Raw genomic sequence first — 14,515 nt, 5'->3', positions numbered from 1 at the left:
TCCCATCCCAATGACATCACTATGACATCATGGGGGTCTTGTTCTCCTCCAGTGGCACTGAAGACATCATACAGCTGTTCTGAGAGGTATTTAAAGTAGTACTTCCCATGCAGGGCTCTACTATAAGGATTCTTTAAACCAATCATGACAGGGTGAGTGAACTTACCAAACTATAACAGGAAAATACAACCAAATGCCAGGACACTGACATACTATCATTGTCAAATGATTGGTGGAAATCAAATTCCACCAAGCTCCGTCATGATTGATTGATGGCTTTTTATGATATACTAAACTATACTTAAATTAGTTTGACCTACTATAACTATTTCATGAATGACAGTTAGCAATGAATTATTTCTAAATGCTTTGAAAGTTCTTTAAATACTTGGCTGCCACAGTAAAATAAAAATGTAATTTCAGACCCTGCTGTACAGAGCCCCTTGTGACAAATTTGTATAAACAAAATTAGATATATTCTGTACACAGTTTCCTTCCAACAATGCAGGCCAATAAAAACATTTAAACTCTTAAAATCATTTGAGGATTTCATAATTAAGTTATGTGGCAGTGTGCTGTTTCAGAATTCCTTTGTTTATTCAGTAATAAAAGAAAATGTAGCCTGGGAGGAATCAAGACTTTCACTTTGTTGAACTGAGTGGAAAATAAATATAAATGTCCTGCTGAGAAGGAAAAACCAGAGAGTAAAGCTCTGGTGACTTGATGGCAGTTATTGTAGATTTAAAGGCAGTGCAGTCATTCATGAGCATGTACACTTTATAAGGGAAAGAGTTACAGATTAGCTCCATTTAGGAGTTGCCGACTACTAACCAGCACTTTGGTTTAATAAACGATGGTGTGTAAACATAACAGCTTTTAAGTCAATATGAAAAGGGTGCGTAACAGATGCAGATCAGACAACAGAGTCCAGCTCAAAATGTTTATTCAGATTAAGAACAGATCAGAAACAGTCATTCAAATGTCACACAAGAGGAGATTTAGAGGTAATGAGGGCAAAGTCACCACCTTATAAATATCTATCCTTAAATGACATTTAAAAAACCCGGTGACACCACCAGAACTCATCAACTCCACAGGTGAAGCAGAGTAGATTTAAATTCACGCTCACTGGAGCAGAAGGGTGCGTTTAAAGCCTGTGTGCCACATCTTCCCTCCAGGCTCAACCCTGAGACTTTGCATATTTAGCTCTTTGCCCCCAGGGTGTGCTTGTCGAACAGGTACTCCGCCATCTTGTTTTTGCTGGCGTCCATGCGGGAGAGGCTGGAGATGTAGTCGCCCAGCTTCTTGATGGCCTCCACCTGCTCGTTCAGGTAGTGGGTCTCCAGGAAGTTGCACATCTGAGGAACGGAGATGAGAGAGAGAGAGAGATTACTAAGCGTACAGACGAATGCTAGAGCACACGAGTTTGTGGTGTAGCCGGGACCGTCTTTGGCAGACCACGCGGCACTAATTCACACTTACATGAGGGTCTACGTTGTCAGAAGCCAGTTTGTGCAGGTCCAGCAGGGCCTGGTTGACGTTCTTCTCCAGCTGCAGGGCGCACTGCATGGCCTCCAGCCCGCTGCCCCACTCATCACGGTCTGGTTTCTACGGAGGGAAAAACATTCAATTATAGCAGACTGAACGGTCATGATAATAATTGGTGGTAAATGGGAGGGACCGAGTGTCCCACTGCTGCAGGTTAATCCCAGTTTATTTGTCCTAGACAGACAGGGTGCTGCAAGACACGTCTCAACGGGGCCAGTCCTCCAGTGTGCACCGACCTTCAGGTCCTGGAGGAAGATGCGTCCTCCCCTGTTGTTCTGGAAGGCCAGCAGCTTCTGGGCGTGCTCCCTTTCCTCGTCGCTGTTCTCCTTGAAGAAATGGGCGAAGCCTTCGAGGGCCACATCGTCACGGGAGAAGTAAAAGGCCTGTAAACAAGGGACAAGAGGGGAGGAAGAGCAGAGGTTAGAACTGTGATTAGCAGACGTCACCATTATTTAAAAAAAGAAAGCGGTTGTGACAAACTGTAGTTTGACAACTACTTTGTTGCCTGGCACACGAGTCATAGTTTTGAAAGGTCTAGTCCATGGGTCGTCAACGTTTTTCAGGCCAAGGACCCCCCAACTGATAGAGAGATGGAGCAGGGACCCCCGACAATTTATATTGTGTTTTATATTAAATGGGCCCAGTACCATCTATATTGTACATTCAATACTAAGCTATTTGAATAATACACAGGTTCATATATTCATGTTTTTATTTTAAACATGTGCAAGGTACAGTGAGTAGGGTGGCCGTGCCACTGCCATTGATAAGCATACCTTGTCAGCTGATACCAATATCAACATCGTCTGTCAATTGCATGATAATCATGCATACAAGCTATTCAAAGTGATGTTTTTTTAAACATAAATGTGGAAACGAAAATGAGTGATGTCCCATTAATGCCATGCATAAACATACCTGTTATCTTGCATACAATACTGAACTATTAAAATAATGAGCAGATTCATGTTTGGAAAAAAAAAAAAAAAAGTCTAATCAATCAAAAGTTTCGCGGACCCCCTGTTTAAGACCCCTGGTCTAGTCGGTTTGGACACAGACCAGCGTCACGTTTGAAGAAGTTAAGAAACCAGCATAAACATGACTCAGCGTGTTTGACTCAATGTGGTGAGTGGGGGATAAAACACTCCTTATCTGGCAACCATCAGATAAACAAGTGAGAGATGCAGAGAAACAGTGCTGTCATACTGCATTACTTATAAAACACAATCAATTTAATGACAATTGTATTTTATATTTATTCTTTAACAGCCAATGTTTTTTTATATCAAGACATACAATAGATGCAGATACTTAGCATACATTAATACATACTACGAAGATACAATAAATTGAAGTGTTCTTCTCACCATGGAAGTGTAGGTGTAAGAGGCGAACAGCTCCATGTTGACCATCCGGTTGACGGCGGCCTCGCAGTCGCGGTGGTAGTTCTGACGGACCTGAGACTCCATTGTAGCTGGCGTTTCTTGCGGGTTTCTTCTCTTGTTTTCTTAGCAAAACGGTACAAAAAATAGCTTAACGACGACTTTCTCGGTAGTGTTCAAGTAATAAAGGTTTGTCGTGTCCGGAATGCAGAGTAGAAGAAGTAGTACGCGGGACAAAGGAAGAAGTTCCGTTCAAACACTGTTGAAGCAAGAACTCCTTGTGGTTTCTCTCCCTGGTGTGAATGGTAAACGTCTCGCTCCGCGGTTTTATACCCTTGCCAGAGTTCGTGACACACGTTACGTCACTCCACGCATTTCCGCCAATCACTGAGCTCAGACAGCGGCAGAGCTGTGAGACGAGGGATGAGGTCGCATCCCCCTTCCTCATTCGGGGAAAAACAGGTTTTTCATATTCCATTGATTTATTCACACGTGCAATGACGAAGCACTTTTTGTTATTATCTCAAAAGACAATAAACTGAATTATATATGAATGTAAATTCAAAGACTGAATAGGCTGAGTGTGCAATTTATGTGTGCAAAGGTGGGTTGTGAAGTTATCATTTTCCCTTTATACAAACAGCATAAAGATATAAAACTGTACATTTAGATTTAGAAAACTGAATACTCCTACATATAGACACAAATCCTCTACTGTTGTATAAACTACAATACATCAGGGCATATTTAAATAGAAATAGAAAACTGTTTCTGGTCTCAAAATCGTTGAATGCAAGTACTTGCAACTGCAAATGATAAACATCAGAATAACTTCCAATCCTCTGTTTAATAGTGCTCTTGACTTTTTTATGAGTTTGTTAACAGAGATTATATACTGAGTTCTGGCCTTGCCTTCTCTCTATAAAGTGACCCAGCATTGGATTGTTAAAAAAATAAAAATAAATACGTTGTTCACTATACATGCACGCACAGAAGTACAATGTATGTACTACAAGGATCATTGTTAAAGATAAAGTACACGGCTAAAAACGAAAGTGACGATGTGATTTTTAACAGCTTCATTTCATTCCTTAATCACACGAATCAATCCTCTGACAACAAAAACCATCATTGCTTCAGATATTTCAGGTTAAATGTAGATAAAACTGTGAGATCACAAAGGCATCGCCCACTGTGGGCTGTTCAAATGCACCCAGGGTTACTTTCATTAGTTATGGTTCATGAAGGTACAGCAAGACTAGGCACTCGGTGGAGACCGGCCTGTGGCAATAACTGACTGTTCACTAAAGCCCTCCCCTGAAAAGCAACTGTCCAATCACCGCCTAGCAACCGTAACTGGGCACAGCAGGTCTGTGAAGCTTTGGCTAACTAGCAGACTGAATATTTCACAAAATATGGTTTGATGGTAAATTGGAACGGATTGATGTTACTTTAAATAAAGTATTTAGAAATTTTTAGAAAGTTTCCCCTCTCTCCTCTAGCCCCTTCTCTTTTTAAGCATCTCCATATACATGCCCAGCGACTTCTGAATGGAGTCTTTGGTGATGAAGTTGACAAAGTGTTTGATGTCGGCGTCTCTGTTGGACGTCAGCTTGTCGATGGTTGGCTTCCTCATCATGGACTTGGTGATCGCTCTGGCGTGGTCTGTGAAGTGCACAGATGAACAATTGTTCTCCAACTGTCTTCATCATTTTTAAACACAACACACGGTGAGGAGGATTTATTTTCACTCCTGGCACCTAAAAAATGGCACAATGATCTTATGTTACTATTTTGAAGTTACATGCATACATACATGAGTGGGGTGAAATTTAGAGTAAAAAGCATTATTATTCTTGAAACCTATTTGTTAAAGAAGCCCAGTCGTGTGGCTGTAAGCTCCTGAGGTGCTCCTCCCTCGGAGTAGCCTGGTTGACGCGCTTGCTGTAGGCTATGCTAAACTATCTGTGAGGTGTGGTGCTTTTGACACATCACAGAGACCTTTGTTTGCTAATCGATAGTGCATTTATTTTCGTCGTGGAACAATGTACACGAAAGCCACTCTCTCACGATGCAGTAAATGTGTAGAGTATCGCGGTCAAAACCTTTTGCCCTTCCGGGGTCAAACACCTGACAAACACAGCGATTTCAGGACCTATATACCCGAGCCCCGGACAGGAATACAGCGCCACCCAATGTACACACAAAGAAATACAGTCGTATTTATAATACCATTTTTGGCTCTAACACACCGGCCCCTAATTGTTAACCTAGACAGACATAACAATTCAAACAAAATACAACAAAGGAGCCAAAATGTTAAGTTATGACCAAGTGCATTACAGACAAATCAATTTACACTCCCTGTAGCAAAGATAGTTTTGTGACTGGCCTTTCAAGAATGTTAGATTTGGTCTGTAATCTCACCGAACGCACTAGTCCCTTTTTGTCCGTAAAAACTTCCAGAACCTTGCCCAGTGGCCATGAACCACGAGGAGCTGAAGGATCCATGATTACCACGATATCTCCAGCGACCAAACTCCTTTTCCTCTGGTTCCATTTTTCCAAGTTAAAGCCCCCCTTTCGACACAGAGCAATGAGATCTCTTATCATCCGGATAGCTTCTCCTTCAGTAGCTGAGCTCTTCAAACAGTCATCCACGTAGAAATTCTGCTTGACAGATTGTGATACTTCAGTCGCAAACTCAGACTGGTTATCCTCAGCAGTTTTTCTCAATGCATAGCTTGCACAACTGGGTGATGACACAGCCCCAAAGAGGTGTACAGTCATTCTATATTCAACCAGGTCCTTCGTGACATCTCCATCTGGCCACCAGAGAAAACGAAGAAAATCTCTGTCCTCTTCAGCCACCTTCACCTGGTGGAACATGGCTTGAATGTCACCCATGAATGCAACAGGTTCCCGTCTGAAACGAGTAAGGACGCCAAGGAGTGAGCTGGTGAGGTTAGGACCCTGCAAGAGTTCGCTATTCAATGATGCTCCTTGGAACGTGGCTCCACAGTCGAACACCACTCGGAGGGATCCCTTCTTTGGATGGTGGACGCCATGATGGGGAATGTACCACACCTTCCCTTTCTCGCAATGCAGTTCTTGCGGAGGCACTTGCTCTGCATAGGCCTTACTGATGATCGTATTCATGTACCCTGCATACTCCTGGTGTAAATATTTATTGTTAAGAAATCTTTTTCTCAAACCCTGAATCCTTTGTTTAGCCACAGCAAAGTTATTGGGCAGATAGACCTCTTGGTTCCTGAAGGGCAACTTCAAGCAATATTTCCCATCCTGAAGTACTGATGAGCGCTCCATGGTTTCCAGAAACTTGAGGTCTTCTCTGGACATTTCCTTTTCCTCAGCCTTTTCATTGAATTCGTGGTTGTACTGATTGGTCAGCATTTTTTCCAATTTGCAAACAGTTATCCTGTTCACCGTAGCAGAGGAAGTCTTTGCCCCTAAAGCACCACTGTTTCCATTCAGCGGACCACTAACAACCCATCCTAGCACTGTCCTGATAGCGTACGGGCCATTTCCACGGCTGTTGATGACCTCCCAAGGTTCCAATATCTTGGGAGCATCAGTTCCAATCAAAAGGTCCACGCTTGCCTTTATGCTTGGGATGTGTACTTTTGACAAATACGACCAGTTAGTGAGTTCTTCAGGAGTCACCATGTTATCAGCAGTGACTGGCATGTTTCTCTGGGTTAGAACATCTGGTAAAGTATAAAAAGTCATCACTGTCCAGACCAGATATCTCCAAACCACTCAAGGTGTACGCTGGAACAACTGCTTCCTGCCCCATTGTCTGTAGCAAGAAGTTGGTTCTTTTGCCTGTAATATTCAGCTTCTGCATTAGATGTTCTGAGCAGAATGTAGCTGAACTACCAGGATGGCATACGTTTTGATAATGTGATTTCCTTTTGCAGATTTCACCTTTACAGGGAGAATCGATAGAACACAATGGTCCTTACCAGCCCCTGTATGTCCACATGTTTTCAGTGAAGTTGGCTGGTCAGTAGATGGTTCCTTTAACTGTTCCAAAGCTGTTATTTGCCTTTTGATATGAAGCACGGTGGGATGATTTTTACCACAAACTTCGCAAGACAAGGGCCTTTCGCAGTCCCGGCTCATGTGACCAACACACAAGCATGCAAAGCAAGCTCCCTGTTCCTTCAGAAAGTCAATTTTTCCCTTGTGCTTCCTTCCTTTGAACTGTGTGCACTCCTCCAATGGGTGATTATGGGCACAGCACAGGCATCCAGCCTTTTCGGCTTTCCCTGTATCTGATGTTGGTTCCCTAGCTTCCTCAGGCCAGTCCATAGAGGTTACTGTAGTGGCAACAATATTTCCCCTCACTCTGTTGCTGGGCTGGGATTTAAACCTGTCATAAGTCCTTGTCCCAGTAACACTGGTTGATGGGTCCTGTATGTCACCAAACAGAGGGTCAGACAGAATTCTGACACAACGCTCAATGAATGTGACTAGATCCATGAAGTGAGCTCTGTGGTCAGTTGTCTCTATAATGCCATGAGCTATGGTCCTCCATTGCTCCCTCATTTTGAATGGTAACTTTGATATAATGGCTCTCATGTGTACAGGCATATCCAGTTCTTGCATGTACTGGAGCTCCTCCATGACATTGCAGCAGCCACGCAAGAATAAAGCATAGGCTTGAAGTGCTTTGCCATCCTCAGATTTTATCGTTTGCCATGCCAAAGCCTTTTCCATGTATGCAGCTGCAATTTTATACTGATTTCCAAAGTGTTCCTGGAGAAGTCCCTTAGCCACTGCATAGCCACGCTCCGGAGCCATATGCTGGCAGCTGCGCACCAGTTCTCTTGGCTGTCCTCCTGTAAATTGTTCCAAATAGTATAAACAATCTGCTCTTCCTGCCTTTTTCTCTACTCCTTGTTCAAAGGCTTTGATAAAGGCTCTGTACTGGAGAGGGTCCCCTTCAAATGTGGGAATTTGTCGTGGTGGCAGTGATGATGAATGCTGCTGGTGCACCAGAGCTGCTGTTATGTCATTTTGCCTGTGCATGATGGCAAGTATATCTCCAGGCGGATTTAGACTGATTTGATGATGGTTTGTAGAATGCCTTTCTTCCTCTGACCGAGCCTTCGTCAATTGGTACTGAAACTGATGCGTTCCCAGTATATTATTTTCCTGCTGTTGTTCCTTGGGGCTGCATTGATGAGGAGCAGCTTTAACCCATTGCTCAGTTTCCTTTGGTCGCACATCCGTTGATCGTGGGTTATCAGGTGGTAACAGCCATTCTGTCAAGTCGTTTTGTGTCTTTGATTTTCCCTCCGGTTTGTATTCCTTTGCCATAGGGTTTAAGCAGTTGACAGATTCCTTTTTCCTTTTCTCCCGTTCGAAATAGGAAGCCATACCATCTGAGGGTCCTTGAGAACGACTTTTCAGATCAGAGGCCTGATATACTGCCAACATAGCATTGAAAGCAGCTAGTTCGGCTTCCAAATCAAGCTGCTCTCTTTTCCTCCTCAGCTGTTGCTCCTGCTCCTCCAACGCATGTCTTTCTTTTAAAGCTGACGTGCGGGCGATAAGTGCGGCTCTACCTGCCTCCACCTTTATCCGTGCAGAGGACGTGGTACTGGAGTTACCACTTTTATTACTCCTTTGACTTGAACGTTTACTACCAGCATTAGAAACACTGTCATTTGGATTAATACCGTCCTCAACATTACCATTTTCATACACAGTACCTTCATTGGATGAAACCCACAGTTTTGTAGCAGCAATACATTCATCATTAGACAGCATTTTTGCTTTAAACCATGTTTCATGTTTTTCCCTCTCATCACACGGTAGTAAACCCAACAGAGATTCATGCATGCATTTTGCTTCATCACACACCTCAATCAATCCTCCAAGAACATTTGATACCTGTGTTTTATCATCCCCAGACAATAAATATTGTATTGATTTTCATATGGTGGCTGCTTTATTTAGTTTAACTTTTCTACCATTTTGCAACGTTTCTAATTTGTTAGCAAGCGCTTTTGTAGTGAGCTTAACTACACGGGTTTGCGTTTCAACACCACCAGTCATAGTGCTGGGTTTACCCTCAGTTAGCACACCAGTCCCGGTAGTTTCGTCCAACGCCGCCTCGCGGCTCTCCATGATAAATTGTCAAAATGTCAAATGCAAAGTATATTGTTCTTGTCCGCATGCTTCGGCAACCAATGCATTGGGTTTATGCCCAGTTATGTGTGCACACAATGTAAATGGCCATAAGCAGAGTAGCGCTACGCATACCTCTCTGTGCATTTGGCGCCGGGCGATGATCCGGTGGTCCGATGCTCCACGGCCGCGTTAGCATTAGCCCCGTAGCTCCGTCCTCCAACCCTTGCCAGAGACCCGAACAGATCCGAGCAGCCCTCGTCGTGCTGGAATACTCCACGGCTGCCGATGTTTTCCACACAAAGTTCCAACGTTGGCACGAGGTTTTGACTAATGTTAAAGAAGCCCAGTCGTGTGGCTGTAAGCTCCTGAGGTGCTCCTCCCTCGGAGTAGCCTGGTTGACGCGCTTGCTGTAGGCTATGCTAAACTATCTGTGAGGTGTGGTGCTTTTGACACATCACAGAGACCTTTGTTTGCTAATCGATAGTGCATTTATTTTCGTCGTGGAACAATGTACACGAAAGCCACTCTTTCTCACGATGCAGTAAATGTGTAGAGTATCGCGGTCAAAACCTTTTGCCCTTCCGGGGTCAAACACCTGACAAACACAGCGATTTCAGGACCTATATACCCGAGCCCCGGACAGGAATACAGCGCCACCCAATGTACACACAAAGAAATACAGTCGTATTTATAATACCATTTTTGGCTCTAACACTATTTTTGTTAAAAAGTTGGAGAACAATTAAATACAAAATAGGATGTGGGCTCTGCAGGATGACTGTTTCCTTGGGAATGATGGGCAGATTTTTAGGCCCTCTTTTTATATCATAAGGCTCGTAAAATAATGTATATAGCTGCCATGAATGGTTTCCAATCCCTCCCCGGCCCCCCTTAGGTTTGGGCTGAGCCCTGGATGGCTCCGCCCCTGCTGTGGAGTCCTGCAAATGTTACCTATCAACACAGTGAGTTGGTGGTGAGTTGAATAATTCTAGAAACTAAATCAAATCAAAAGCATAAATTCTTTGAATTTCTATAATAAGACTGCCACATTGTAGCCGACACATGAAACCACTGTGAGAGCCAATTTTTCCGAACGGACCTCCTTGACCTGAAAACCCCGATCCCCATCCGCAACACACCTCCTCTCTTCACCCCTCCCCTCCAGCCTGACCCGGTCACATGCACTGTGCAGGTAAATAAAAACCTCCCGAGAGAAGTTGCAGAGGAGCCTCCGGGGATTCACACAAGCAAAGCCTCTGTGCCCTGCTCACAACAGGCCTTCTCCTTCCCCACACGACTCACAGAAGCAGGTAAATATGCACCTCGGACTCTTCTTTCATGCAAAAATGTTTTTAATCACAGTAACATGGATGAATTATTTAGTACAACAATACTACAAACCTGTTTGTTGTTGCAACGCATGTTTTCAGTTTATACTGTCCAAGCTCACATGATCCCATCCCAATGACATCACTATGACATCATGGGGGTCTTGTTCTCCTCCAGTGGCACTGAAGACATCATACAGCTGTTCTGAGAGGTATTTAAAGTAGTACTTCCCATGCAGGGCTCTACTATAAGGATTCTTTAAACCAATCATGACAGGGTGAGTGAACTTACCAAACTATAACAGGAAACTACAACCAAATGCCAGGACACTGACATACTATCATTGTCAAATGATTGGTGGAAATCAAATTCCACCAAGCTCCGTCATGATTGATTGATGGCTTTTTATGATATACTAAACTATACTTAAATTAGTTTGACCTACTATAACTATTTCATGAATGACAGTTAGCAATGAATTATTTCTAAATGCTTTGAAAGTTCTTTAAATACTTGGCTGCCACAGTAAAATAAAAATGTAATTTCAGACCCTGCTGTACAGAGCCCCTTGTGACAAATTTGTATAAACAAAATTAGATATATTCTGTACACAAGGTTTCCTTCTAACAATGCAGGCCAATAAAAACATTTAAACTCTTAAAATCATTGGATTTCATAATTAAGTTATGTGGCAGTGTGCCGTTTTTGAATTCCTTTGTTTATTCAGTAATAAAAGAAAATGTAGCCTGGGAGGAATCAGGACTTCACTTCGTTGAACTGTGGGGAAAATAAATATAAATGTCCTGCTGAGAAGGAAAAACCAGAGAGTAAAGCTCTGGTGACTTGATGGCAGTTATTGTAGATTTAAAGGCAGTGCAGTCATTCATGAGCATGTACACTTTATAAGGGAAAGAGCTACAGATTAGCTCCATTTAGGAGTTGCCGACTACTAACCAGCACTTTGGTTTAATAAACGATGGTGTGTAAACATAACAGCTTTTAAGTCAATATGAAAAGGGTGCGTAACAGATGCAGATCAGACAACAGAGTCCAGCTCAACATGTTTATTCAGATTAAGAACAGATCAGAAACAGTCATTCAAATGTCACACAAGAGGAGATTTAGAGGTAATGAGGGCAAAGTCATCACCTTATAAATACCTATCCTTAAATGACATTTTAAAAAAAACCCGGTGACACCACCAGAACTCAACTCCACAGGTCAAGCAGATTAGATTTAAATTCACACTCACTGGAGCAGAAGGGTGCGTTTAAAGCCTGTGTGCCACATCTTCCCTCCAGGCTCAACCCTGAGACTTTGCATATTTAGCTCTTTGCCCCCAGGGTGTGCTTGTCGAACAGGTACTCCGCCATCTTGTTTTTGTTGGCGTCCATGCGGGAGAGGTTGGAGATGTAGTCGCCCAGCTTCTTGATGGCCTCCACCTGCTCGTTCAGGTAGTGGGTCTCCAGGAAGTCGCACATCTGAGGAACGGAGACGAGAGAGAGAGAGATTACTACGCGTACAGACGAATGCTAGAGCACACGAGTTTGTGGTGTAGCCGGGACCGTCTTTGGCAGACCTCGCGGCACTAATTCACACTTACATGAGGGTCTACGTTGTCAGAAGCCAGTTTGTGCAGGTCCAGCAGGGCCTGGTTGACGTTCTTCTCCAGCTGCAGGGCGCACTGCATGGCCTCCAGCCCGCTGCCCCACTCATCACGGTCTGGTTTCTACGGAGGGAAAAACATTCAATTATAGCAGACTGAACGGTCATGATAATAATTGGTGGTAAATGGGAGGGACCGAGTGTCCCACTGCTGCAGGTTAATCCCAGTTTATTTGTCCTAGACAGACAGGGTGCTGCAAGACACGTCTCAACGGGGCCAGTCCTCCAGTGTGCACCGACCTTCAGGTCCTGGAGGAAGATGCGTCCTCCCCTGTTGTTCTGGAAGGCCAGCAGCTTCTGGGCGTGCTCCCTCTCCTCGTCGCTGTTCTCCTTGAAGAAATGGGCGAAGCCTTCGAGGGCCACATCGTCACGGGAGAAGTAAAAGGCCTGTAAACAAGGGACAAGAGGGGAGAAAGAGCGGAGGTTAGAACTGTGATTAGCAGACGTCACCATTATTTAAAAAAAGAAAACGGTTGAGACAAACAGTAGTTGGGCAACAAAGTAGTTGTCAGGCACACGAGTCATAGTTTTGAAAGGTCTAGTCCAGGGGTCGTCAACGTTTTTCAGGCCAAGGACCCCCCCAACTGATAGAGAGATGGAGCAGGGACCCCCGACAATTAATATTGTGTTTTATATTAAATGGGCCTAGTACCATCTATATTGTACATTCAATACTAAGCTATTTGAATAATACACAGGTTCATATATTCATGTTTTTATTTTAAACATGTGCAAGGTACAGTGAGTAGGGTGGCCGTGCCACTGCCATTGATAAGCATACCTTGTCAGCTGATACCAATATCAACATTGTCTGTCAATTGCATGATAATCATGCATACAAGCTATTCAAAGTGATGTTTTTTTAAACATAAATGTGGAAACGAAAATGAGTGATGTCCCATTAGTGCCATGCATAAACATACCTGTTATCTTGCATACAATACTGAACTATTAAAATAATGGGCAGATTCATGTTTTGAAAAAAAAAGTCAAAAAAAAAAAAAAAAGTCTAATCAATCAAAAGTTTCGCGGACCCCCTGTTGAAGACCCCTGGTCTAGTCGGTTTGGACACAGACCAGCGTCACGTTTGAAGAAGTTAAGAAAACAGCATAAACATGACTCAGCGTGTTTGACTCAATGTGGCGAGTGGGGGATAAAACACTCCTTATCTGGCAACCATCAGATAAACAAGTGAGAGATGCAGAGAAACAGTGCTGTCATACTGCATTACTTATAAAACACCATCAATTTAATGACAATTGTATTTTATATTTCTTCTTTTAATAGCAAATATTTTTTTATATCAAGACATACAATAGATGCAGATACTTAGCATACATTAATACATACTACGAAGATACAATAAATTGAAGTGTTCTTCTCACCATGGAAGTGTAAGAGGCGAACAGCTCCATGTTGACCATCCGGTTGACGGCGGCCTCGCAGTCGCGGTGGTAGTTCTGACGGACCTGAGACTCCATTGTAGCTGGCGTTTCTTGCGGGTTTCTTCTCTTGTTTTCTTAGCAAAACGGTACAAAAAAAATAGCTTAACGACGACTTTCTCGGTAGTGTTCAAGTAATAAAGGTTTGTCGTGTCCAGAATGCAGAGTAGAAGAAGTAGTACGCGGGACGAAGGAAGAAGTTCCGTTCAAACACTGTTGAAGCAAGAACTCCTTGTGGTTTCTCTCCCTGGTGTGAATGGTAAACGTCTCGCTCCGTGGTTTTATACCCTTGCCGGAGCTCGTGACACACGTTACGTCACTCCACGCATTTCCGCCAATCACTGAGCTCAGACAGCGGCAGAGCTGTGAGACGAGGGATGAGGTCGCATCCCCCTTCCTCATTCGGGGAAAAACAGGTTTTTCATATTCCATTGATTTATTCACACGTGCAATGACGAAGCACTTTTTGTTATTATCTCAAAAGACAATAAACTGAATTATATTTGAATGTAAATTCAAAGACTGAATAGGCTGAGTGTGCAATTTATGTGTGCAAAGGTGGGTTGTGAAGTTATCATTTTCCCTTTATACAAACAGCATAAAGATATAAACCTGTACATTTAGATTTAGAAAACTGAATACTCCAACATATAGACACAAATCCTCTACTGTTGTATAAACTACAATACATCAGGACATATTTAAATACAAATAGAAAACTGTTTCTGGTCTCAAAATCGTTGAATGCAAGTACTTGCAACTGCAAATGATAAATATCAGAATAACTTCCAATCCTCTGTTTAATAGTGCTCTTGACTTTTTTATGAATTTTGTTAACAGAGATTATATACTGAGTTCTGGCCTTGCCTTCTCTCTATAAAGCGACCCAGCACTGGATTGTTAAAAAAATAAAAATAAATAAGTTGTTCACGATACATGCACAGAAGTACAATGTATGTACTTCAAGGATCATTGTTAAAGATAAAG

The 14,515-nt window shown here is 43.0% G+C and overlaps 2 protein-coding genes across 2 annotated transcripts; both read right to left on the bottom strand.

The window, feature by feature from the left end:
* Window positions 1-926: 926 nt before the first annotated feature.
* On the bottom strand, window positions 927-3,241 carry LOC142940633 (ferritin, spleen middle subunit-like). Its single transcript, XM_076083090.1, has 4 exons — window positions 2,916-3,241; window positions 1,785-1,931; window positions 1,483-1,608; window positions 927-1,358 (listed from the first exon to the last, which is right to left on the bottom strand). The coding sequence occupies exons 1-4, from the start codon at window positions 3,015-3,017 to the stop codon at window positions 1,203-1,205; spliced, it is 531 nt and encodes a 176-aa protein (XP_075939205.1). The 5' UTR covers window positions 3,018-3,241; the 3' UTR covers window positions 927-1,202.
* Window positions 3,242-11,470: 8,229 nt separating this feature from the next.
* On the bottom strand, window positions 11,471-13,805 carry LOC142940617 (ferritin, middle subunit-like). Its single transcript, XM_076083089.1, has 3 exons — window positions 12,327-13,805; window positions 12,025-12,150; window positions 11,471-11,902 (listed from the first exon to the last, which is right to left on the bottom strand). The coding sequence occupies exons 1-3, from the start codon at window positions 12,537-12,539 to the stop codon at window positions 11,747-11,749; spliced, it is 495 nt and encodes a 164-aa protein (XP_075939204.1). The 5' UTR covers window positions 12,540-13,805; the 3' UTR covers window positions 11,471-11,746.
* Between the last annotated feature and the right edge of the window lie 710 nt (window positions 13,806-14,515).

This window comes from Anarhichas minor, unplaced genomic scaffold, assembly GCF_050575085.1.
Source record: "Anarhichas minor isolate MPS153535 unplaced genomic scaffold, ASM5057508v1 ptg000007l, whole genome shotgun sequence".
NCBI classification, from domain to species: domain Eukaryota; kingdom Metazoa; phylum Chordata; class Actinopteri; order Perciformes; family Anarhichadidae; genus Anarhichas; species Anarhichas minor.
Note: the sequence above shows the minus strand (reverse complement) of the source record. Positions and strands in the feature narration are given on the sequence as shown.